Genomic DNA, 27343 nt, shown 5'->3' on the forward strand with positions numbered 1-27343 from the left:
TCTTGGAGAACCATAATTGGTGTGTATGGCAGTGGCACAAGTTCACAGAAATAAGGGACGTTTCTGCTGAGTTAGTTACAAAACTATCTTGTCAGTCAAATGTTTTCAGAGTCAACAATTCACCAGCATATCGCTGACGTATGTTTCCCCCTCATTACAGGAAAATAAGTATAGCACATATAGCAAGGAAATAGAGTCAATCTTGAAGATAGAAGCTCGCAGATGGAAATGGCTCAGTTTTAAATAAATATAATAATGTAAACAAAGGTCTGTAAAACAAAATATTTGAATATTTATTTTCCAAAAGATTTTCACAATAAATTAATATTTCATTTTAATAAAAGACTTCCGCTTATAACCCGCAACTCTGATATATTTACAAAAAAGGTACCAAATAACGGGCGTCGCACCCAGGCCCTGAGTCGGGGTGTGACAATAATTGAAAATAGATAACTAAGAAAACAAACATACTAACATACTAATGGACTTAAACGAAGACATGGGCCAGGTCCAGAACCCAAAATAACTCACTGAACTGGATAATGAGAAGCACCAGTAAGCCCATAACATATCATTCCCTAAACTGAAGTTATGCTCCCACTTCAGTTTAATCTTCAATTTCTTGAACTCCCAGCAACCTACGCATCTTTTTGAACACTTCCAGCTTAACAGGTTGGTCATCAAGTCTGCCACTTGATTCACAGTGGAACAAAATTTCAATTAAACTTTACTTTCATTCACCAGATTTCTCAAATAATGATAACGAACATCAATGTGTTTAGTTCTCCTAAGCATCACAGGATTCTTTGAAAGTTTAATAGTTGAGCTGTTTACACACAAAATGTCGATAGTTCCCATTGATTCTCCACTAATTTCTTCTAGTAAACCTTTTAACCATAAACAGTGACAAGCACAGATTGTTGTAGCCACATACTCGGCTTCTGTTGATGAAAGAGTGACAATGTCTTGCTTCTTGGAACTCCAACATATTGCCGCATTACTTAACATACATGCATACCCCGATGTACTTTTTCTATCTTCAATATCTCTAGCATAGTAACTATTAGTGAATACTTGCAATCCCCCTCCCTTTGAACCTTTATAAAACAAACCAAAATTGAAAGTCTCTTTCACAAACCTTAATATTCTTTTTGCCAGCAGGAGATGCTCTTCATGGGGTTCAGACATAAACCGGGATATAAAGCTCACCGAGTATATTAATCAGGCCTTGTGATGGTGAGATACATTAAACTCCCTACCAAACTCTTGTACTCAGACCCATTTACTTTCCCCCTACTCCTTCTTTGGTCACATTTGTTCCAGGAACAATTGGATTTTTCACTCCGTTAACGTTCCACATATTAAATCTGTTTAGTATGTCTTTTGCATACTTCTGTTGACACACACTAATCCCATTCTTCTTCTGATGTACTTCAACGCCGAGAAAGTATTTCATTTTTCCCAAGTCTGTCATTTCAAACTCATTCATCATGGAATTCTTGAATTCTTCACACAACACTTCATTATTTCCCGTATAAATCAAGTCATCAACGTATAGACTAACAATCACTACCCCTTGTTCCATCTTCTTGATGAAAAGTTTGTGGTCATAATGACTTTTAACGAATCCGGTCTTCAAAAATAACTTTCGATGCGATTGAACCAAGCCCGGGGCGCTTGTTTCAGACCATATAGAGCTCTTTTCAGTTTGCACACCTTGTGTTCTTCCCCTTTCTTTACAAAACCCTGTGGCTGTTGTATGTAAACGGTTTCCTTCAATTCGCCATTTAGAAACGCACACTTAACATCTAACTGATAGATGACCCAACCTTTCTGTGCTGCCAATGCCAAGATACTTCTTACGGTATCCCAACGAGCCACCGGAGCATAGATTTCATCGTAATCAACGCCTTTCTTTTGAGAATATCCCTTCACAACCAACCTAGCTTTGTGTTTATCCACCTCACCTTTCTCATTTAACTTGGTTTTGTATACCCACTTTACCCCGATAGCCTTCACTCCTTTGGGAGGATCCACCAGTTCCCACGTTTCATTTTTCATTATAGATTTCATTTCAGTTTCCATGGAAGCCACCCATTTTCTTTCTTTCACAGCTTCTTCGAACTCAGAGGGGTCTTCGAGTGAACTAAACATGGCAAGGTCCACTTCATCTTCGAACATTCCTTCCCCACTCACGTAATCATTCATCCACCCAGGCGCTTTTGTATTTCTTCTTGAAGTTTCTGCCCTTTCACCTTGGATTATAGTGTTATTTTGATAATCAGAGGGTTGTGGAGTATTCGGTTGGGCTATATCACAGCTAACTTCTTCGGTTTCTTCATTTGTGTTGCCATTTGTATTATTATTTTGAGAGATGGGACCATTGTGTAAAGTATGATCAGTCCCATCACTTTGTACCTCTTCATGCACACTTTCTTTTTCATCTGACCCATCACCATCATGGACAATAGAGTCATGTTGACCAGTCACTTCAACCCCCCAATTCCAGCTTTCACTTTCTTCAAAAATAACATCCTTGCTCACTATGAATTTCTTGTCTTTTGGATCATACATACGAAAAGCTTTTGATTCTTTGCTAATTCCCAAGAAAAAACACTTTATGCTCTTATTATCCAACTTGGTCCTCAATTGAAAGGGAATTTTCACATAACCAATACACCCAAAAATTTTCAAGTAATTAACATTGGGTTTTCTCCTAGACCACCTCTCTTCAGGGACAATGTTAATCAGAGAAGTGGTTGCACATCTATTTAAGATGTGGCATGCCCAACTAGTGGCCTCAGTCCATAAATAGCTAGGCATACTCTTCTCAATTAACAGACACCTAACCATATCCATTAAGGCTCGGTTACGAAATTCTGCCACCCCCATTTTGTTGGGGTGTGTATGCAGATGTGAGTTGCCTTTTTATCCCATGAGATTCACAAAAATCATGAAATTGTTTCGAGGTGAATTCTCCCCCACGGTCACTCCTCAAACATTTTATCTTTTGCTCAGTTTCATTTTCAACCATTAGCTTGAATTTCTTAAAATGTTCCAAACTTTCATTTTTATTTTCAAGGAAGTACACCCAACCCTTTCTTGAAAGTCATCTATAAGAACCATAACATACCTTTTCCACTTAGAGAGGTTGGATGAGTGGGTCCACACAAATCAGTGTGAATAAGTTCAAGTCTTTGAGAGGCCCTCCATGAGCTTTTCTTTGGCATATCTTCTCTTTTCTGTTTTCCCAGGCTACATACTTCACAAACTTTGCTTGATTCGGCGATCGAGGGCATTCCGTCTACCATATATTGAATTACATCATCCTTAAACTCTTATTATTCACATGGCCCAACCTCCTGTGCCAAAGTTGCTGTAGATTCTCCTTTTCTGTTTTGAAACATCTCTCCACATCTAGTTTCATGGTTGCTTTCACAAGGAACATTCTATTTTTCGTCATTTTTGAAGTGATAATCATACCCTTTTGAGGATGGTAGAGTTTGCATTCACCTCGTTTTATGATCACAATAACATCCTTCTCTTGTAGTTGACCAAGGCTGATAAGACTTGAAGTGAGCTCTGGAACATAGTATACCTTAGTGATAACTTGGGTCATTCCATCTACTTCCAACTTCACATCACCAATTCCCTTCACATTAAGACGTTGGTCATTTCCTAACTTCACGGTGTGAGAGAAGTTCTCATCCAGCCTCACAAACCATTCACGGGCTCCAGTCATATGATTGGAGCATGCCGAGTCAAGGAACCAAATTCCGGATCTCTGCTCTTCACGTACAACAGCTTTGGTCATTAATAACAAGTCTTCTCATTCGTCAAACTCGGCATAATTGACTGCTTTCTCATCTTGAGTACATTCGTAGGCGAAGTGTCCTAATTGATGGCAACGATAACACTCCACCGATGTCTTATCATACTCCGGTCTTGATCTGCCACGTCCCCGTCCTCTGTCGAAGTAGTTTCTCTCTCGTCCACATCCACGTCCACCGAATGAATCAAGTTCTGTTTTCTGCACCTGATCATCGGGGGTTTTGCGTGACAGTTTTTGTTCATGGACGAGGAGGGAGCTTTGTAATTCGTCTACCGAAAGATCTTCAATGTCCCTTGATTCTTCTATTGAACAAACAACGAAGTTATAGCTGTTAGTAAGGGACCTCAATACCTTCTCCACTATCTTCACGTCCGTCATATCTTCCCCAAAATCCTTCATTTCGTTGGCTGTGGTCATCACACGACCAAGGTATTCGGTAACACCTTCTCCTTCCCTCATCTCGAGTGTCTCGAACGCCTTACGTAGTCTCTGCAGTTGAGCCCGTTTAACCCTAGCGTTCCCTTGATATTTACCCTTCATGGCATCCCAAATCTGTTTTGTGGTTTCATTTTTAGTCATTGTCTTTAGAATTTGCTTGTCAATTGATTGAAACAAGTAATTCTTGGCCTTCAAATCTTTCAATCTCATCGCCTCTAGTTGTGTGCGCTGCGCGGCATTGATTTGTTCTCCCTTTTCAGGTTCCTCAAAACCTGGTTCAATCACCATCTAGTACGCTTTTGATCTCAGCAACGTTTCCATCACCATGCTCCAATGGTCATAGTCACCATCAAATTTTGGAACCGTTGGGGCTTGAAAAATTGTCTTCTCTTCAGCCATGGAGGCGGATTCTCTTGTCTTTCACTACGCTCTCTCTCTCTCTATCTCTCTCTCCCAGTGTTTGCGCTTTGATACCACTTGTAAAGAGGTATCATACAATAGACTCACAATTTCTGGTGCTTAATTAATTCAACATCAAAGCTATTAAATAGCAATACAAAAGATAACTGACTCCACTAACTCACAACATCTACCACTAGTCTCCATGTTCTCCTACAAACTAGGTCAACACAAAGACTCATACAAATTCATAACTGAAAATAGATAACTAAGTAAACAAACATACTAACATACTAATGGACTCAAACGAAGACATGGGCCAGGTCCAGAACCCAAAATAACCTCACTGAACTGGATAATGAGAAGCATCAATAAGCCCATAACAATTTCAAACAATAAAAAGATATGTTGAATTGTGATGGGTATCAAATTAGTACAAGTACCAAATAAATAGCTAATTTAATGATCAGATTACTTAAAGAGCCTTAATTCGGTCGTCGATTCTAAGTGATATGTTTGTTTGTTTGACTCTTGGATGTTATATTATTTAATATTAAAGAAGCCTATGATACTTGTTTAATAATAATATGGTTGAAGAATTTATTTTATATATTAAATATGAAGAATCCTAATTAAACCCCTACATATTCCAAATAGGTACGAAATACCAAACATACCCGTACCCTACCTATACCCGTGCCCGACCGAAATTCAACAAAAACGAGTACGATACCCGTACTAAATAGGCTAAATCGGTATGGGTACGGATACACGTACAGATATGAGTACGAGTATTTGGGACAAAATGTTCATCCCTAGCTAGTTAGTTCCACGCTTCTAACCTGCTCATATAGAAGTAGTAACCCAAAAAAAACAAAAAACAGGTGTTTACCAAATGCTATCATGTCTTGTCTTCTTATTGCATAGCAAAGTAGCAAGCTCTAACTCTAAAACCAACGGATGCAACCACTGTTGCTAACTCATTCTTAAGCGAATACACCTAGCTAGTGTTTGTTATGGAGGAATGGAAGGTGGAATATAATAAGCCGTTCCAAAGGAATGGAAAAAACATATTTGGTTACCATGCATGAATGGAATTGATCATTCCAAATGGAATGAAACTCCTTCCATTTTTAGGATTTTCATTCCTTTGGGTATGAGTTTTTTTTTCATTCCTTCAAGGAATGAAAAAGTCAAAAAGTCAACATCATTACTACTATTATAAAATTATAATTATATTATTATTATTATTATTATTATTATATTATCATTGTCGTTTTGTATATTATAATATAACTATTATTATATTAGAACTATTACTACATTATCAATATATTTTATTTTTAAATTAGATGAGTTAACATTTCACAACGCATATACAGTTTAACGATCTCGTTGCAGCACGAGGTCCTAAAAATACTTATTATGAATATTCATTTATTATTAATATTATTTATTTATTTTTTTTTATTATTACTAATAAAAATATTAATAATGATAAAGTGATTAATCATTCCATTCTTACATGGTAACCAAACATGACAATGGAATGGTAAAGATCCATTTCATTCCTTTCTCCATTCCATTACCACGTCCATTCCATTCCCTCATCTATTCCATTACCCCGTACCAAACATACCCCTATTGTTTTCAGGGTAGACAGAAGAAAGAAAGTGGTCACGATAAATTAAAGGCAATGGGCGTAGACGAAACAACTCATGAAAAAAGGTTGTTTATGTTAAACTAGTTTTTATCCGGTGCGTTTCACTAGAATAGTTGGGATATCTTTATATACACGTCCCGTCCCATCCTGTCATTAATGTGGATTTAATTGGTATGAGTTAAGTTCATTAAGATACTGACAATAAATTAAAAAAAAATAATGTGTATGTTGACTCAGAAACAGTAGCATCGCTTGTATAACTAAAAATTAACATATTAAAAAGTTCGGTCGGTATCGATTACGTTCGTAATGGTACCAGAATTAAAAACAAAAAATAAACTTGTCAAATTAACATATAAAATTGTAACATATTTATAACGATGTTTATTCGGTCAATAAAACCTGGGCGTTGGTAAAACCCGAGCATTACGATGGCGAGTTTATGTAAATTCGGTCAATATTTATTACGCTCGTTACAGTATAAAAAACGTTGGTAAAACCCAATCGTTAAAACCTCCAAAAAAATTCGTCAAATTAACGTATAAAGAAATATTTAAAGTGACTTTATTCTCTTGATAAAACAGGAGCCTTGCAATCCCCGTGTTCCGACTGTGAGTTGGTAAAACCTAGGCTTTGGTGAAACGTAAATGTTGTCAGTCCCAGGCATTGCAGCGGTAAGTCCATGTAAATTCAGTTGGTTTCGATTATATTCGTTACGTAAAAATAGGTCAATAAAACCCGGGCATTGGTAAAACCTGAGAGTTGTCGGTACCGGACGTTGTAGCAGTGAGTCTTCGCGAATTTGGTCGACTTGGATTTTCATTATGATATCGAAACTAAAATAATAATAAAAAAACCATAAAAATTGGTGTGACCAAAGGTGCAATGCACTTAAACCAATAGAAGGTCTATCAGCATCAAATTTTGTAATTATTCTATGGTAAAATTACTTACAATATTAAAAGTATAGATATGTTAAATTAATTGTTTTTCAGAAGGAGAACACAGTAAGATAACATGTTTTTTAGCATAGCCAATATCATTATGTCAAGAAAAGAATAAAATCATACTCATCCAAAAGGACCAAAACTATGGCTGTTGACTACGTAGTTTTGACACATGAGAAAATTAATGTTTGCGTTCAAGTGGTTTTAAGGCGAAGGTATAATGGGTTTTTGAAAAAAATTTTAAACTGGTTGAGTCCTCGTGGTTTTAGAAACGAACCATTTGAGTCTATGTCGTTACTTAACTTTCGTGGTAAACTTTCATTATACTGAAACCACAGGGATTTAAATTGTTCATTTTTGAAACCACATGGACTCAAATTGTTTGTTTCTGAAACCACGGGGACTCGACCATTTCAAAAAAATTTTCAGGGACTCAACCAGTTCAAAAAATTTTTAAAATTTTTCGGGGACTCATTGTGTTTCCGCTCTAAAACTACATAAACGCAAACAGTAATTTTCTCTTCTTTTTTTTTATGTTTCAAATTCACTTTGTAGAAACCCATGTTTTAAAGTAATCTTGATCTTGATGTTTTAAGTGTTTTATTATACAAAAACCGCATTTACAATATCTCTTCAAGGCATATGATCGCTAAACAATTTAATATTGGAAGAGAAACCTGACTAAAAACTCGTTACAATAATTCTTTATTCATCACTCATCCCAAACCTTTACCCAAACTCTATGTTTCCAGATCTACACCTAACTTGATGAAGATATTACCATATTAATCCTATTACAATTAGGAAACTAAACCAATAACCTGACTAACTTGCCAAGTTAGGCCCTTTCATATTACGGTTCAAAATTACCAACATTACAAGTTCCCGCAAATAGTTATATTTTTACTTGATAACACACACCCTTTAATAGTGAATATTCCAATGTACCTAAATAATTAAAGCCAGAAAAATAGAGATCATGATGAATGCTTTTGCGTAATATAAGCAGAGCTATATGTTGAATAACTTAACAAAGTTAATTCGCCCTATTATAACAAATTACTTTTAATCTAACTTTACTAATTAAAGAAAATAATGAGGATGATGTGACAATCCCGTATTCATTTTTACTCTAATATATTTTCTCATTCATTCTACTTATTCATGGGTTATGGGCAAAACTATTTTTTTAAATGAGTTATAATTTCATTTCTAACATTTCATCTCATTTATATCTATCAATGGGTCATGGGTCAAAATAATTTTATCAAAAGGGTTATGATTTCCTTCATAATTTTCTAATTCCTCATCTTATTTATCCTGCATGTCCATGGGTCACGGGTCAAACAATTTTGACAAATGAGTTATAATTTCCCTTTTAATTTTCTAATCTCTCATCTCATTCATTATAGTTATCCATGGGTAATGATCAAAACAATTTTAACAATGTTGTATATTGTTGTAAAGTTGTAATGATTCATCTCATTCTAATTTCTAAATTTAAGATTATAGACTTCTTACTATTTGTAGTATATATTTTATTTCTTCTTACCTTTTAATTTTGTTCATTTCTTTCAAAAAAACGTACCTTATTTATTTTTATTATTTAACAAATTTCGTATAATACACGGATTCAAAAGCTAGTTGCATATATCTTAACACAGGAAGGAAGATAAACTACGTTTTCAGGAGGAGAAAACAATAAGATAAAATATGTTTTTAGTAAATCCAGAATGTCTGACTAGATTGATTTTTTCAACACATTTTAAAGATAAATCTATGCATCCAAAACCATAGCTGTTAAGGAACTGAAATGATTGATTGTTTGAGACTGTTAATATTGTAACTCCTCAGCACAGGCAAACAGACCAATGTTGTTAGAATCTAAAAATAATAAAATAAATCCAAATTAAAGCTCACAACTCCTAGTATAAAATGCCAGGAGCTTGGTCTGTTTTGAACACAAACCAGTAGCAAATATCAAAGCTTTTGGTTGAGGTATCTCTTGGTCATATAGATCTATAATAACAGTCTAATTATGCTTAAGTTGATTTAATGCATAGTGGCTAATATATGTCTTTTTGCAGGTTCATTTCTTTGAAAACAACAAGATGGGAGCAGGCGGTCGGATGAATGCTAACAGTACTGGGGAGAAAAACCTCCTTGAACGCGTTCCTACTAAAAAACCTCCATTCGAGATTAGCGATCTTAAGAAAGCAATACCATTGCACTGTTATAAACGTGATCTCACACGTTCTCTATACTATCTTTTTGCTGGCATAGCCATCTGCTTCACATTTTACCAGATTGCATCAAATTACATTCCGCTTTTACCTAAACCCTTTAACTACATAGCAGGCCGCTTTACTGGTTCATCCAAGGCAGTAGTTTTATGGGTATATGGAGCATTGGTCATGATTTGGGTCATCATGGCTTTAGCGAATACGAGTGGCTTGATGATGCAATTGATTTGGGTCATCATGCATTCGCCAATTTCTCCTTCTATAATGCCACATAAGTTCTTTTCAACAAAAAATAGTTTTTGGTCCATTTGATGTTTGTTCACCATATCGCCAACATTTCCATCAATCTTAACTTAATAACCTTCAAAGATCACTTGTTCCATACTAATTAACATTCTTTCTAAGTAATTTAGGTGCATAGTAAAATTCATTTGGACTTTCTTCAACTCATATGTAGTAATAATGCTTATGGTGCATTGATAAAATTTTGTTCACCCCCTGATTTTTATCACCTTACATATATTTTAAATAAGTGAACAAATAGTGGTTGCCCATCATACAATCCAAGTAACATAAATACAAAGTTGTGTGCAGTTTTCTTAAAGTATGCCGAAAACATATATTGTTTCTCAAATATTTTCTTGTTTATGCAAAATCTAACTATGTGCCCAGATAAGTGATAGAAGCAGCATTGGATCTTACCTTTTGAATTGATTGCAATTTGTTCTTCCAGCATTCCGAACACAATTGATTTGTGTATGTTGAACAATTTGATTTTGTACTGATATCATGTGCCTTGAGGGACCGGGGGTGTCGTTTTTTCGCTTAGCATGGGTAAATTTTGCGATTTTGCTTGAAAATTGTTATAGGCTTTGAGCAAGGTCATCCCCGAGGTATTGGGTCCATGACATTGATCACCGTTTTGACTAAGACCAAAATTCGCCACTGACTGATACCATAATGGATGGAATGATTGCATGATCCTTGAATGTGTAAGTCTTAATTTATACCATTTCTTTAGATCTGAATGAGAGTGTATCGATTTTAATCGGCAGAATAGTTGCATGTGTGTGGTGATGTAGGTCCCTTACTAACCGGATCTAACATTGAATGGATTTGTTCTTGATAAACGATCGAGACAGGTGCAGTGAATCAAACGATCAAATAAATAATATAAAGATAATATGAATAGTGAACGACTCTGTAATCGGTAATAAAAGATGTAATATACTAGACGATCCCATCTCACCTAAGGTGAGCTCCCCTTAGGTGGTTGATTACACCATAGAAAACACACACATAAATAGAAACAATAAAATCCTATTATAGCAAAAACACAAGTAATCTAGAAGCTTTCTCCCCGTTGAAGATAAAGCGTGCACCAAAGCTCTAGTCTCGGATCCAGATTGCTCACCAACTTTAACTGAATGATTGACCAAAATATATTTAACGAGTTTCGCCACATTGATATCACAAGTCATAATTTTTGGCCTTACAATCACCCCCCCCCCCCCGACTTATAATATCAATTGTTTAGCCATGTCACACATCTTTACGAATCACCCGATAAAAATCAATGACTCTTTGTTTCAATTCACCCCTCAAGGTATGACCACCTAATTTCCGTTCAGGAAGGAGTTCTCGCTTCTTTATCCATTCTCTCGGATCTTTAGCTATTTAGGCATGAGGTGAGCTCGAATATCCAAAATTGATTTCAAATTACCGGATTCAACGATCAAATGACAAAACTTATTATTTCCTCCTCAAATCCAAATCCAATTTGTTTGAAGTTCACTGCACAAATGCAACTTCCCGAACGTCTTGGAAAAAAATATACAAATAATAAGTTTGGAGTACTCGGTCAAACTATGGCAAAAAACCCGATCAATTTTGACTTTCCATGGTCAACTCGAATAACTTGTCACAACTCGAATAACTCTTTTCATCCCAGGTGTCCTATTTATCTTAAACAACCCAGATTCATCGCCAGAAGCATGATCTGCCCAATAGTGGCGGACTTACTTCGTAAGTAGGGGTAGTATCCGCTACCCCTCAACTTTTCGTCGGCAGTGTAAATTTATTTCTTTTTGGGCCGGTTTTCGTTTTTCGTTACCCCTAAAAAAAATTTTACGTTACCCCTATTTGTTTAAAGGCCAACCAATTTAAAAGTTCAAATTAAATAAAGCCCAAACAAATTTATAGTTCAAAGCAAATAAAAACAACTAATTTTTTTTTCTTTTGTTTGAACGAGAAACATTAAACAGAAACAGACTCAAGCAGAAACAGACTCAACAGAATCGTCATTTTTTAAAAGTTCAAATCAAATAAAGCCAAAAAAAGTTTATAGCTCAAAGCAAATAGAAACCATTAACCTTTTTTTCTTTTGTTTGAATGAGAAACTTCAAAAGCAAGCTCAACGTAATCATCATTTTTAGGTTGATATTTTTAATACGTTTTTGGATATATACAAATTCAATAACTTGAAAATAGATTTAGTGAGGCCTTAACTAGTTTGCTAGAAAATATGCCTGCTTTAAATCTTGAGATTCTTCTTTCCAAGTTTGACATATCTAAGATAGTGGCATTTTCGGAAATGAATCCGAATAATTTTAGTAATGAAAAAAGATGGTGTATTTCGGGTGATCGTACAGCATTTTATCACACTTTAAAGGAAGATAAATTTTCGAAATTGGGTGAACGTGTGACCTTGCTCGTGTAATGGTGGAAACCGGAAAGCACATCACCTTTTCTTTTATTTATCAAATATTGAAGCTAGCGCTGATTTTACTGATTGCAACCGCAATCGTTGAAATATGTTTTTCTAAAATGAAACTTATCAATACAGGTTTGCGTAAGCGAATTGGTTATGAGTATTTGAACAATGCTTTTATGCAGTCGAAAGAGAAACGTTTGATAAAATAAAAGAACATGGTGTAATGGCTCGTTTCAAGTTTTCAAAAACCGAATAAGATAAATTTATACCATATGTATTATGTTTCTATTTTTGTTTCGTTTACATTGTAAAAATACGGTTTCAAGCTTTCATAAACAAAATACGGTAGGTTGGTTTTTAGCTTTCCCATGTACTTCGCTTTCAATATCCACGGCAGGGAATACGATGGGTTTGTGAGTCACTTTTACCCTCAAAGTCCTCTTTTCAATGATAGCGAGCGGAAATATATTTGGCTCTCTGATGCTGGATTGCTTGGAGCTGTGTATACACTATACAAGATTGCTACAGCCACAAGTGCGACATGGTTATTCTGCATATACGGAGTTCCTTTGATGGTTTTGAACGGTCATTTCATCGTTTTCAGTTTTGTGCATCATACCCATCCTTCCCTACCTCACTTCGACTCACGAGAGTGGGACTGGATAAGAGGTGCCATGTCGACAGTTGACAGAGATTACGGTATCATTAATAGTATTTTTCATAACGTTACATGTGCTCATGTGGTTCACCATCTGATATCACATATCCCTCATTATCATTTGATTGAGGCAACCAATGCCATCAAGCCCATTCTAGGTGACTACTACAAGTACGATGATACACCGATCCTAAAGGCTTTCTGGAGAGAAACAAAGGAGTGCATTTTTGTTGAACCAGATGTAGGTGCTGAGGATACTGGTGTTTACTGGTGGCGCAAGTAAACTTAATAGCTTATATTCCGTATGCGTCGCTGAAGCACATAAATAATCGTGTCCGTTCCACGCGATGCAGTTACGTACTTAGTTGATATGTTTATGTGCAATTCTACTTTTCTTGTTTGACTTTGATGCAACATCTACAACTGGTTGATTACTAGTAATTGGTTGGATCTTTTGAGTATTTGTGATATATATGGCACTATGTTCAACTTGTAGTAAACAACCTACATAAATAACTATATACTCTCATGCATAAACAATAAATATACCTCAAAAAAATAACAGAACACATACACATAAACAAAAAAAACAAACATGTTATGTCATATATAACGGAAGAATTATAACTATCTTATTTATATCCTACACAGCATATATCAATCGAATCTATTTAACTATCAATATGAATCTGAAGTTAATGGTGTGACATCATATCAAGCTATTTATAAAAAGGGAAAATTCCTAGTTTTATTGGTTATCTAGAGTGTGTTTAGGCCTAAAAGGCACAACACACTTTAAATAACTCAAAATATGGGATTTTGGTTCAAATGGGTTAAAATTATCCATTTCAACCAAAACTTATATATTTTAGTTATCTAAAGTGTGTTCGGGCCTAAAAGAGCACAACACACTTCAAATAACTCAAAAATATGGGATTTTTGTAGGGGTGTGGTTTTTAACCGTACCCGAATAACGAACCTGAATCGAAGCGACCTGAGACCCGAATATCCCAAACCGAATTCACCCGAACCGATTAATCTCCTAACCCGAATCCGAGATAAAATATTCGGGTTGAAATACCCAAATTCGAGTTGACCCGAATAACCCGAATTATAATACATCGATGCATGTATCCCTAATTTTTATATGGTAGTTTAGCGGTGAAGTAACATAGTGACCTTATGTATTCTTGTTCGATTGTTCTCAAGACTCCGATTAATATTGGATTTATCACATCCCAATGCATTAATTACGATAAAGCATGTTGAGAATGTATATTCAGTTCAAAAACTTAAATAGTATAGTATTTAAACCAATATGTATTGAGCATGTTTGTTCAATCTACACAAGTATTGATCCGCAGGCTACGACACTCCTTCATCCGATCTAATACTTGCTTGTATGATAATTTCATGTTTTGCTAAATAATATATGCTATTGTTGAATATGGCTGTATATTATGGTTTTATAATGGCTTGGAATACGGTTTTTTAATTTATGATATTGTCAAAAGTGGATATATTTTTTTTAATTTGTTAAACTCGAGTTAACCCGACCCGTTCAACCCGAACAAACCGAACTTATTTGGGTCGGTTCTTGGGTCAATTTGTTTTGAGCTCAACCCGAACAACCCGACCCAAACAACCCGAAACCCGAATAAATAACCCGAAGAACACCCCTATTTTTTTGATTCAAATGGGTCAAAATTGCCGATTTCAACTAAAGTGTGTTCGGGCCAATACAAGCATAACACACTTTAAATAACTCAAAATGTGGGCGTTTTGGTTCAAATGGGTCAAAATTACCCATTTCACCAAAACTTATATATTTTGGTAAATTAAGTTTGTTCAGGCCAAAACGATCATAACACACTTTAAATAACTCATAATATGGGGGTTTTGGTTCAAATGGGCCAAAATTACCCATTTCAACCAAAATGAGCATATTTATGTTTATTATTTTAGGAACGACTTAGAGCGGAAAGACGAAGAATTGGAGATTTAACGGATGATGACAACTATTGCGATTCAAAAGTTTTTCGAAATGTTTTTGGTGAATCGCACATGCATCTACTGGGAATTGGACATATTGCAAGAACGGCAGCACCACCTGTTGTACCTAAATTTGGCTCTTCCTCCGGATCATCACAACATGATTGGCAAGAAAGTTTAAAAGCCGAACTCCAACAACAAAGTCAGATGCAAGAGATGTTCGCAAAAATGTCACAAGAGTTTGACAAAAAACTTGAAGATGCCAAGAAACAATGGAAACAACATCAACCTTATGAATCCGATGATGAAAGTGATGATTAAACAAGGGCAATGTCATTTTAGTTGTATTTCATTTGGATAACTTTTTTTTGTGCGTTTTGGACAAATTAAAAGGTTGAATGTCGTATGTTTGATGTAGGATAATTTAAGTTATGAATGGTTTATTTTGGACTTTCATTTTGGTGTTTTGGATTTAGTTGAAAAACAGGTAAAAATCCGGAAAAACAGCAAAAAATGCAGCAGAGTCTGCTGAATAAATTAATTTTAAACTCTATCCCGACAACATAATGTCCGTATAGATAAATGAATAAAATAATTTTAAGTTCTATACCGACAACATTTCTTCGGTATAAGAATAACAATATAATAGTCGTTAGTTTATACCGACGACATGTTGTCGTTAGAGATTTAAATATTATTTTATTCAGTTGTTTATACCGACGATATGTTGTCGGGATAGAGTTTAAATATTATTTTCTTCATATATCTATACCAACTAGATGTCGTCGGTATAGATAAAGAAATAAAATAATATTTATCCTCTATCCCGACAACATGTCGTCGGTATAGAAAAAGAAATAAAATAATATTTATATTCTATCCCGTCAACATGTCATCGGTATAGATAAAGAAATATAATAATATTTATATTATATCCTGACAACATGTCGTCGGCATAGATAAATGAATATTATATTATTATAATTATAAAATATTTTTTATGTTTTTTATTAAAAATAAAACATTTTCTTAAAAAAGATTTTGTAATATTTATCCCGACGACATGTAGTGGGAAAAGATTTTATGTTATTTTTCGGGACGAAGCTATACCAACAACACTATTCCAGACAACAGTAGTCGGGATAAGTATTTTTGATTTGTCCCAACTATATGTTGTCGGGAAAAGGTCAGAAATTATTGTGAATAGGACAAAATTCTTGTAGTGTTTATTGTTATGTTATATATGACGGATCAAATATGCACAAACTACTGTTATATAACAACTTAAAAAACTAGTGCGGGGGACAAACTGCAACCTTGCTTTCTACGTGTTCTTCAAATTCCTAGCGCTGATGAGTTTCGTCTTGAAATTACACGCGGCCACGGGTTTCAAGAAATCTGTGCAGGCCGATCAGTTTTGTTGGGTATATTAGACGCCGTCGACTAGGTGGGTATCAAACCACGCGCAGCTTAGGGTTGAGTCTGAAAGTAGTCATGCCATAGGGTTTTGAGATAAATGACAGGGACGATCAGTTTGCATGGCAAAGTAGAGGTGGCCGACTAGATTGTATATTAAAAGAGTTGTAACACCCAAATTTATTTGTATTTAAATATTCTTTGGAAATTATCCATTTTAATATCATGTTCTTAATAAAATACAAGATGGAAGTATTTCATATAGAAATTGATATATTTTATTTGATTTGTGTGTACTCTTAAACCAAAAGTATATAAATTTATAACAACTTTTTATTAATATAATGAATCAGATTTGTATTAACATTGCTTGGATTTTAGTTCAAAGAATATTGTCTTAATTGGTGGGAACATTAGTTAACCATTTAAAGCTTTGTGAATGGAGTTTTGGGGTTTAAACGCCAACTTTTAAGTTGATTACATGGCCAGTGAAAGGTCATGGGCTGGTTCGTCATTCTTTGATAGTTGGATTAAAAAGGGGGTCAAAATCAGATTTTGAGTACGTGTGTGTGCTGTTTTCTAGACGATACAAAGAATACTAAACTGTATTGATATTTCTTTGCATATTGTTTTAGTAAATCATATATGTTGCAATGGAAGGAGACAAAATAAATAGGAAAATGTTGCACTAAACATAGTAATACAATCACATAAAAAGGCTGGTGATTCTTTTGATTGCTGTAGCAACGGCTCTTTATTTTGCAAGATGTATGGCTGTCAAGATCTAAAATAGGAATATGATGTATTTGCTTATTTGCTGATCCAAATATTATTATTGTTATTATTATTTTCTAACACTCTTCCTCAAGTTGAGTAGTGGGATCTTCGATACTCAACTTGCTTAGACAATGACTGAAAATTCTTTCGTTGACGGCTTTTGAATATATCTTCTAATTGGTCTTCTGATCAAACAAACGATAGTTCTACAATCCTTGCTTCAAGCTTTTCTTTGATGATATGCCTATCAACCTCCACATGTTTTGTACGATCGTGTTGAACCAGATTTTCTGAAATTTGTATCATAGCTTTGTTGTCACACATGATCCTACTAGCTTCGTTTTGGGGAAACCCATTTATGTCAGAAGTTTACATATTCTTCGAAATTCTGCTTCAGCGCTAGATAATGCTACCACCACCTTCTGTTTTTTTGCTTCTCCAGGTAACTAGATTTCCACCAACTAGCTAGGGTAAAGTATCCTGATGTTGATCTTTCGTCATCTTTATCTCCTGCTCAGTCTGAATCATTATACAATTGAACTTTTAGGTGGTTATTTGGTTGAAAGAGGACCCCGTGGCCTGCTGTCCCTTTGAGATAACTAATAATCCTCTTTATGGCTTCCATATGACTTACTTGAGGTTGATGCATAAATTTGCAGACCACCCCAACCGCATATGCAATATCTGGACGAGTATGCGAGAGGTATATCAATTTTCCTACCAAGCTTTGGTATCTTTCTTTGTTTGCCAATTTCCCATCTTCTTTCATATGGAGTTTATGGTTTACCGCAATTGGTGTGTCGGTAGGCTTGCAATCGATCATTCCTGTCTCAGCTAGAAGGTCAAGAATATACTTCTTCTAACATATAAAGATCCCTTGTTTAGAACTTAGTACTTCCATTCCAAGAAAGTACTTAAGTCTTTCTAGGTCATTCATTTCGAATTCTGTGGATAAATTTGCCTTTAACTTCTTCATTTCTTCCTTATCGTTTCCTGTAATGATCATGCTATCAACATATATAATTAAGCAAGTTACAAGTTTACCTCTTTGTTTAAGGAAAAGTGTATGATCGAAGTTGCTTTAGCGAAACCCATATCATATCATTGCTAGGGTAAATTTGCCAAACCAAGCTCGAGGAGATTGTTTAAGCCCGTAGAGTGATTATTTTAATCGACAGACTTCCTTATTTTTTGTGAATCCAGAAGGAGCTTCCATATATACTTCTTCCTTTAATTCTCAATGTAAGAATGCATTCTTAACATCAAATTGATGAATAGGCCATCCTTCGTTTGCAGCGAAAGAAAAAAGGAACCGGATTGTGTTGACCTTGGCTACCGGAGAGAATGTTTCTGAGTAGTCAACTCCGTAAGTTTGGATATAGCCTTTAGCCACTAATCGTGCCTTACATCTTTCAATAGTTCCATCAGGCTTATGTTTAATTGAGAAGATCCATCGACATATTTTACTGGTTTCTTTCTCGGTGGATGGTCACACTTTTCCCATGTGTCATTTTTCTTTAGTGCCCTCATCTCTGTTTCCATTGCATCCTACCAATTCTTTGATTGTAAGGCTTGTTCCACATAAGTCGGGATTTTTTCAGCATATAGGAAAGAGTTAAAGGCCTTGGCTTCGTCAGATAGGCTCCCTTCAGCTATATTTGCCATGGGATACCTAGACGACTTAGTCTGTTTAAAAAACTAAATTTGCAATTCTGTCAAATCTTTATATACTTGTCATGACTTAAAAGTTATGTTTGATTGAAAATATCGTGGAAAATAAACGCAACATCTAGTCAGAGCGTTTTCTACTCGCTGAGTAATAACTTAACACACACTTGGACGTAGGAGTCATGATATCTAAATTATGAATGCCATATTGAGCCAAGAATGTATTGGTTTGCTATAATTATATATCGAATATTGTGTCAACATAACATAGATGAATTGTTATTAATCTCCCTTTAAAAAAACTAAATTATTTCAAATCTTAATTAACATGTTGAACATATATGTTTGCTATTAGCAACATACACATTCACCAAAGTTATCCTTTTTACAGCAACCGTTCTCACAATGGCTCGAACCACTTGGTGTTCCCGGTCTAGATGGTCCACCCCTTCCACCTTGGCCGCCACACCTGGGTATTTCTCCTTGTCTTGGTGAATTAATGCAGTCGTCAGCTGCACATAAAAAGGTCAAAACAAAATTATGTGTGGAAAAGATAACAAGACCATCAACTTATTGGTTAAACTTTTGTTAAACCAAGTGATCTGTTGATTAACAAGAATATTAATTGTGATAGTTGAGTTTTCAAACGCAAATTTTATATATTGAACAACTTAAAGCATTTATTCAAATCCAACCAAACTATTGTTTAAATAAAAAGTTGTATTCGTTAATTAATGCAATTGAGCATTTGAATAGTATAATATATATTAGTTACACACCGCTAAAGCTGCCTATTAATTTGCAACGTTAAAAATTGTGAATAATTTGCGACGGACTTGCGACCAAAATTCATATTGGTCGCAAAAATAATGACCAACCTCGATTCAGTCACAAACAAGTCACCGTTTTGTTGGCAAACTACCATTTAAAGCGGTGGCAAACAATCCATATAAAAAAATAAATTTGTGACGAAATTTATTACAAAAATGGTTATGGAAAACTTTGCGACTGTTAGAGCAGTCGCAAAAATGAGAAGAAAAAAATAAAATTTGTGACGGTCTAAGGCGGTAGAAAACTTTCTCATGGTTTATCCATAGCGGTTTCGGTTGCAAAGTGGTGGCAAAAGGGCAATTGCGAGTGTTTGCGACAACAAATCCGGTCCATTTAAGCTGCTGTAGTTCAAACTTGTGTATAATAATAATTGTTTTAGATATAATAACAATCATGCGGCAATCTCTTTTAAGAGTTATTAACGAAAACACAAAATTCTAAACAGCAACATATGAAAGCTAAAACTCAGTTGTATATCAAAAGGATAATAAACAAACCTAGTTGACGGACGCGGTTGTATCGGCGTCGGGCATCTGCGAACGAAATGGTTCGGAACGATGAGCTAACAACGATGAGAATAATGAGAGCCAGTGCAAGTCCTCCTCGGTTGAAGATTGAAGCCCTTTTTAGATGTTAGTAAATGAGCGATATATTATGTGTCTATGCTAATCTTAGTTTCTATAGATGGCCTCAGTGTATCCATTGTCGCGTGGTTGTTTGAATAACGACCAGATTGTAGTCAACTCTAATGAAAACATGGATAATATAATGGGAGTGGTTACCCGCCCGCCTAACACATCCTCTATGTTCTCACTCGTTTTCTGGCTTTTTACATTAGAAGCTTTTAACTTTATTATCCAAAGATGTCATATTCCTCCGTGATCAACTCCCCGCCTTTTACGCATGTCTTTCTTTCCTTCTTCTTCTTTTTATTTTATTTTATTTTTGATATGCATGTCAACTTTCATGTTAGAAACATGTATGTATATACGTATGTATGTATACACTGATGCCGATTGGGCTGGTTGTCTAGATACTCGCCATTCCGCGTCAGGGTATTGTGTCTACTATGTCTCCAATCTCATTTCTTGGTCTTCCAAACGGCAACCAACAATTTCTAGATCAAGTGTAGAAGCAGAATACCGGGGAGTAGCCAACGTGGTAGCAGAAATATGTTGGCTTCGTAATCTACTTCTGGAGCTTCACCGACCGTTATCTCAAGCCACCATTGCATATTGTGATAATGTTAGTGCTATTTATCTCTCCGGTAATCCTGTGCAACATCAGCGGACGAAACACATTGAACTTGACATTCACTTCGTTTGCGAGCAGGTTCGTATACTTCATGTTCCCTCGCCATATCAGATTGCAAATATGTTTACTTAAGGTCTTCCACGAGTATTATTCAAAGATTTTCACTCCCATCTCAGCATCCGTTCACCTCTCGCTTCGACTACTGGTGTGTATAGCTGGCACGTATATTTACCTTGTAATTATATTTATTATATTGATCTCTATCCTAATATAGAGAATTGTAAATTGCTGTTATTTGAGAGATTAATGCGAAGGGAGGCAAGAAAACCAATTACAAAATTATTGTACGTTAACAATGACAAAGAAAGGACTCCAAGACATACTACATTTTAGGTCCAAACCATGTTACGATATATAACGATACACTTAAAGGTAGAACATATATTTTTTGAACAGCATGTACATGTTTATATAAAGATGTGTATATATATATAGGGCGTTATATCAATTAAAATTGTGTTTTACCAATTACACTAAGAGCACGACTCCTGAACTTAGAATTAAAGAGTATTTTGATTCAAAAAGCCACTCTTTCGTTTTTATTTTTATTTTTTTGTTTACTTAAAATACAATAGAAAACTAATACAGCTAAAATTCTAGCGCAGAAAACTAATTTTAGTGTTAATATTCTAGGTCAAGTTATTCTATAAAATGAGACAAAAATGAGAAAGATGAGAAAGATTTGTAGAAAAAAAAAAACACTGGAATTCCTTGTGTTGCCTAACTTGATGCCTTCTGTTCAGGACGATAAATGTCATGGTCCGTGGATAGCTGGAGTCATCATACAATTTCACTGTGAAGCCCCTTGTTGTGAGGATTAGAGGCTATTGAAGTTCTTTGTGGATTTGAAGTACTGAAAACAAGTACTGAGGGTAAACAAGCATAAAAACTAGTGAGGATGTAAAGAGTAATTCTTATTCGTTCGATAGACATCAACATAACACGTACATTACATATATATAGCTCAAACCCTGAGGTGACAACGTATTGTAGTTTTAGTGTAGCATAAACAAAGCAAAATACGAGCATATGCATGACGTTCATATCATTTAAAGTTTTCTTAATATCAAATGAGCTCCAAACTGAGGTTGAAGAGTGACGATTACGTGTGGGGCATGAGAATAAGATGGTGAGAGATCAAATTGAAAATGTTGTAGAATCATTGCTAGCGTGGTTTTCGCTTCCAACAAAGCAAAATTTTGTCCAATGCATATACGAGGACCCCAACCAAAAGGAATGTATGATGCTTGACCCTTGGTCACCTTTGACACACCTTCGGAAAATCTTTCAGGTTTGAATGCCTTAACATCATCACCCCATATGCCATGGTCATGGTGCAAAAGCATATTATGCAATTGTAGCAAAGATCCAGCAGGTAAGGTTATGTCTCCTAATTTGGTTTCTTGATGTATCGTGCGTACTAAAAATACCACCGGGGGGTAAAGTCTAAGCACCTCACTAAAAATCATGTTAACCTGCAAAAAAATAGCGAGTAAAATATTCTTAAAAACAATATAGACAAATCCCAATATATGTTGCACAATTGTTGGTGCTACTTTAGGCAAAAAGTATGAAACCTTATTATTATTATTATTATTATTATTATTATTATTATTATTATTATTATTATTATTATTATTAGAATCCCAATTATTATTATTATTATTATTATTATTATTATTATTATTATTATTCTGCTAAGTTATAATTAATGCCAACCAGTGAGAAAAGTATCTTAGAACTAGTGTTACTTGATACTTTATAGCTTACACCATAGAATCATGGAAATAAATAGATTTCTAAAAACAATGCAGCACAATATATAAGATCTTTTTTTCCATCAAAGGGTGAAAACACTTACTACTTTTAAACGATTCAATCCATCGATATCCATTTTCTTCTCTCCACAGACTAGTGAAACTTCATCTCTAGCCCGGGCTTGCCAATCTTTGTGTTGAGCCAACAACACCATCGTCCAAACAAGCAAGTTTCCTGTGGTCTCTTGTCCTGCAAAGTAGAAAAGCTTACACTCATCAACGATTTCATCAATACTTAATCCAGAATTGGTATTCCCTTGTTGTTTTATTTCTTTGTAATTGGAATCCAGAAGTATGCCCAACAAGTCTTCATTAGTGCTTTGTCCTTCTTTAATTGAGACAATTCGCTTGTCGATGATACTCCTTATTGAAGCCCTCACTTTACGGTCAATTTCCTTCATTCTCTTATTTTTCTTTGTTGGTAAAAATCTGCGAAGTTGTGTTTGATTTTAAAACTCATATCGTTTCAACAATAAAACATAAAGTATTGCAATTTTAAAATGAAATATATTGTAATAATCCTTCGACCTCCATGAATCAAAACAAAAGGAGCTCAAAAGTTAGGTTATGAAGAACATATATACTCACCTTGATCCTGGAATGTAGATTGATTGTATAGCCTCTATGACCAATTGTGCTTGTTCTCTTTGTAATTCAAATATTCTTTTACCTTCCTCAAAACTACTACCAAACGCAGTACGCGAAATTACATCACTCGAGAATGTTTGTAGATAAGGCCATACATCAAGTTCACACGAGCTTTCCGTCCCTAAAATATCTTCCCATTTGTTGATCATCTCAGCACAACACATATCAAATGCAGGAACCATATGCTATAAAGAAAACTTAATATCATTTACTGGTTTCTTTAAAAAAACTTTTGCTATATTTTCTTAAAGACATAAGACAATATATAATAACAAACCTTGAGTTTCTCAACATGGAAAGCAGGATTGATAATTTTCCGGTGTTTGCTCCATTGATCGCATTCAACGTCAGCTAGACCTGCTACTAGTAACTTTATAAAAGGGTTTCCCTTCGCCTTTTGAAATTGATAATTATTTGCAAAGACTTCTTTTATCATAGCCGGTTCAGTTATATGCACCACAGGTATAGGTCCCAACCAGGTGAAGTAGTTTTTTCCTATGCATTAAATAAAATAACATCTTTTATATATGTCATTTGAAGAAAAATCAAAAATTTTAAAATATTAGCAAATAGTTCCCATTTATTTTCTTGGTTTAATGCACGATAGTGTAGAAATGCATTAAATGGTAGATTTAATGGAACAAGCGACATCCATAAAAATATAAGAAAGTTGTTAAACAGACACCACCTCTCACTGGATATGCAAAGTTTCCTATACCCGCTATATATGACTAGTATAAATACCTATTTTTGTGGGTTATCAATGTTTTTTACGATAAAACATGTCGAACAATTATTTTATATGATACTTATTAAAAGCCACTAAATTTAGAGTTTCCACCATATGAGTCGTATCTTTCTAAACAAAAGCCTCGACCTATATGATGCATCTGGTCAAGAACATCAAACCACTATACGGCCCGTATAGCTTCTATATGACTCATAATTTTTCAAAAAAAAATGGTTTTTTTTATTGATTATGTTGCGTAGAATATGTCGAGAAATTCCAATTCCGACGAAAGTGTTCAGATGGTTTATGAGCCTCATGCATTTCTACAGTTCTCACGGGGGACAAGGCATACATGAGACTCACTCGGTTCTCGAGGAAGGAGATGGCAGGGCAGGCACGATTGACTGAGATATATATAATCAAGGCCGGCCGAGGCCATAATCGGGTAGGGTACACCGTAGAGGCGCCTCTTTGATCAAGATTACCATCCTTGCTATTGGGATCTCACCATATATATCGTTCCAGTATACGTTACTCTTCCATCCTCCTCTGATCGCCTATTCAAGTCTCCATCGATAATCAAACACGAAGTAAACGACTAACTCTCGTTTATATTAATCAGAAAAATAAATCAAAAAAACTGATTACAACTCTCAAACCCTAACTCGGTTTGACTCTTCTTCTCAACAATCCCTAACTCGGTTGCCCTTATTTATAAATGTTAACACAACTTAACTAACAAGAAACCTAATAACCCTAACATGATCATTAAGCAACCAATTAATAACCCTTTTTAATTCTCGGGTTAGACTACATTCCAAGGCCAAATAACAATTGAGCCGGCACATGTATCCATGCCCCTAATCCTGATATTGTACACCAGGGGCGGATCTACATGGAAGCCAGGGGTTGCCCGGGTTACCCCTCAACTTTCTTGACGATATGTTAAATTTTTGTTTTTTCCCTCTACTTTAGAGATAGGTTACCCTTGAACAAACATTAGGATACCCCTCAAAAGCTTTACCTTTGAAGTTCAAAGAGGAAAAAAAAATGTTTTTAAGAATTTTCCTGCAATAGAGCGGTTCCTGGCGAACTCTTATTGAAACATTGAAGAAGAAGAAGTATACTATGTAATATGAAAATAGTTAAAGTAGTATTTTAAAACATATAGGCTACCCACCTATAACCTACCTACAAAGAAAACCTATTTTTTCATTATTTTAGTTTATTATATATCATAAATTAAAGCATCTATAGATCAGTGTACAATTCTAAAAAAATCTTTTGGCATTCTTTCAAAATTATCAATTTCTTTTATTTGTTTTGGTTTTGATTTTTATCGTTAAGTATATGTAAATTTAATTATGTATGAATATTTATTCATATGTTAGCATGTATAATTAAGTAATTTAAATTTTTGATATTTAAAAATATTATGCTAAACTCTAATTATAATTCTTTAATGTTACGAAATTAGGGTTTATGTGAGCAATTCTTTCTAGTTTTTAATAACTTTAATTTTTTTTATATACTTGACAGAAGATATTTTAGGTCACACAAATGCTCTCTAAAAACATCTTAAAAAAAATTAGGTTACCCTTAAAATTTTCTTATAGATCCGTATTGTACACTTCCAATTATTTATCCATGAGCATTCCATCATGCCCCAGTGGGCAACTTTATCGGGATTATGCATGCCCAAAGGTACTATGAACGGTGTTTTTCTTCAGAATATTTTGTAGAAGTAGGTGGTGATAGGGGACTTTGGGACATTGACCAAGTCTTCGCTCATCAGGAAAAAAATAATAATAAAAAGAAGAAAATAAGGGATACACCTATGTCCGCCCTTGAGTCTGACCCTACCATCTTTCAACCATGTCCACCCACATATCTATCCTCATTTTAATTTTTCATTATATTAAATTCAGCTAGATCTTTTTTCTTTAAAACAGAGTGGTTAGTATTTAAACAAAATTTTTTATATTTCCAATAAATACAAACTGATTACAATAACATAGCAGGTAAACGAGCAACAAAGCTGCGTCGCAATCCCCCTTTTAGACAGGGAAACCAATCCTAAGAACAACAAAGTTTGAGGTCTTAGTGGCCAAAGAATGCACGACCCACTTAAAAAATTCCACAACCTTCGAGGCTAGGAAACTATATGTGTCAAAAGCAAAAAACAAAAGAGATAAACACACGTTGTTGTCATGTTGACAATTGCGGGTATTGTTCTATTTTAAATACTACTAAAGTATCAAAATAATGGGAATGGATGAAGGAAAATAGTAAGGTTAAATGAGCCAGAACGTGTACCATAAGCAGTGACAGATTTATGTTGGAAGGGCAAGACTCGGACGACTATATTGTCGTTGAGATTTATAGGTTTTGATTTGGCGTCTTTTACCATCTTTACAAACTCTTTTACGTCTCCAAACAAGAATCTATAAGGGCTTCCCTTGAGGCCTTGCTTTCTTAAGAACTTCTCCGTTCTCTTTGGTTTGAGCCACACCCAAATCAAAAACCTTGATGCACACCACACAAGTATTATCAATATTATTATTCCCACACCACGCCATACCCCACTTACTTCCATCTTGGTAGGAAACTTTCTAAATCATGTGATGACTTTAGGAGAAAATGATATTTATTGATGGATGATGTTTGCTTTAGTTCCCTTATACTTTTGAATAATTTATGATGGACCCTTTTAACAGTTTTGTGTGAAAGACTGAAAGCCCAGATTTATGTGAGTATACCATTTATAAAGAGTGTAGCATATAACATGGTATTTATTAATGGTTAAAAGTTTAATATAATGACAAATTCGGTTTCTCACACATCCGATATTGATCTCAAAGACACGATACTGCTAGGCTCGACTAGGCTAGATCCCTCATGACGAGACTCCAACGGAAGTAAATATATGAAAGGTTATTTTAGGGTAAAGACAGGTTCAATGTAAGAGTAACGGTCATTTTTTGCGTTGTTCGGGGCAGTGGTCATGGTCTGAAAGATATTTTAGAAGCTTAAAAAGGTCCATGTTGCTATTGTGAGATTGAACTGTCATAAAATGCATTAATGCATCAAGCATGCTATCTTTAATGTTGTGCGAGGGCATTTATAAGTTGTGCATGTACTTATTGTGTTGTTTTTTAAGATCTCCTTGATGTTGTAGTTCATATGTTTAAAGATATTGTAGGACCAATATTATATATTGATGTTGATCTTTCGTCATCTTTATCTCCTGCTCAGTC

The 27343-nt window shown here is 34.9% G+C and overlaps 3 protein-coding genes across 3 annotated transcripts; 1 reads left to right on the top strand and 2 right to left on the bottom strand.

Annotated features, from left to right (window-relative positions):
* Positions 1-3829: 3829 nt before the first annotated feature.
* Positions 3830-4558, bottom strand: LOC143566591 (uncharacterized). Its single transcript, XM_077053251.1, has one exon. The coding sequence runs from the start codon at positions 4556-4558 to the stop codon at positions 3830-3832; it is 729 nt and encodes a 242-aa protein (XP_076909366.1).
* Positions 4559-12603: 8045 nt separating this feature from the next.
* LOC143566592 (omega-6 fatty acid desaturase, endoplasmic reticulum isozyme 1-like) lies at positions 12604-13176 on the top strand. The gene has a single exon (XM_077053252.1). It carries the CDS (start codon positions 12604-12606, stop codon positions 13174-13176), a length of 573 nt encoding a protein of 190 aa, XP_076909367.1.
* Positions 13177-21862: 8686 nt separating this feature from the next.
* LOC143566580 (cytochrome P450 CYP72A219-like) lies at positions 21863-26761 on the bottom strand. The gene is made up of 5 exons (XM_077053243.1): positions 26403-26761; positions 23634-23851; positions 23297-23541; positions 22753-23137; positions 21863-22366 (listed from the first exon to the last, which is right to left on the bottom strand). Exons 1-5 carry the CDS (start codon positions 26680-26682, stop codon positions 21941-21943), a joined length of 1554 nt encoding a protein of 517 aa, XP_076909358.1. The 5' UTR covers positions 26683-26761; the 3' UTR covers positions 21863-21940.
* Between the last annotated feature and the right edge of the window lie 582 nt (positions 26762-27343).

The sequence above is a fragment of the Bidens hawaiensis genome, unplaced genomic scaffold (genome assembly GCF_021521415.1).
Source record: "Bidens hawaiensis isolate Kalapana, Puna unplaced genomic scaffold, B.hawaiensis_p1.1 tig00022914_1, whole genome shotgun sequence".
NCBI lineage: Eukaryota > Viridiplantae > Streptophyta > Magnoliopsida > Asterales > Asteraceae > Bidens > Bidens hawaiensis.

What these genes read in the sequence shown, in the direction of transcription:
- LOC143566580 (XM_077053243.1), bottom strand. Translation starts at nt 26,682, where the DNA reads ATGGAAGTAAGTGGGGTATGGCGTGGTGTGGGAATAATAATATTGATA. An exon ending in TCCATGTTGAGAAACTCAAG is followed by an intron (nt 23,542 to 23,633) that starts GTTTGTTATTAT and finishes TTTTCTTTATAG; the next exon opens with CATATGGTTCCTGCATTTGA. An exon ending in GATTGAATCGTTTAAAAGTA is followed by an intron (nt 22,367 to 22,752) that starts GTAAGTGTTTTC and finishes ATTTTTTTGCAG; the next exon opens with GTTAACATGATTTTTAGTGA.
- LOC143566591 (XM_077053251.1), bottom strand. Translation starts at nt 4,558, where the DNA reads ATGGTGATTGAACCAGGTTTTGAGGAACCTGAAAAGGGAGAACAAATC.
- LOC143566592 (XM_077053252.1), top strand. Translation starts at nt 12,604, where the DNA reads ATGTACTTCGCTTTCAATATCCACGGCAGGGAATACGATGGGTTTGTG.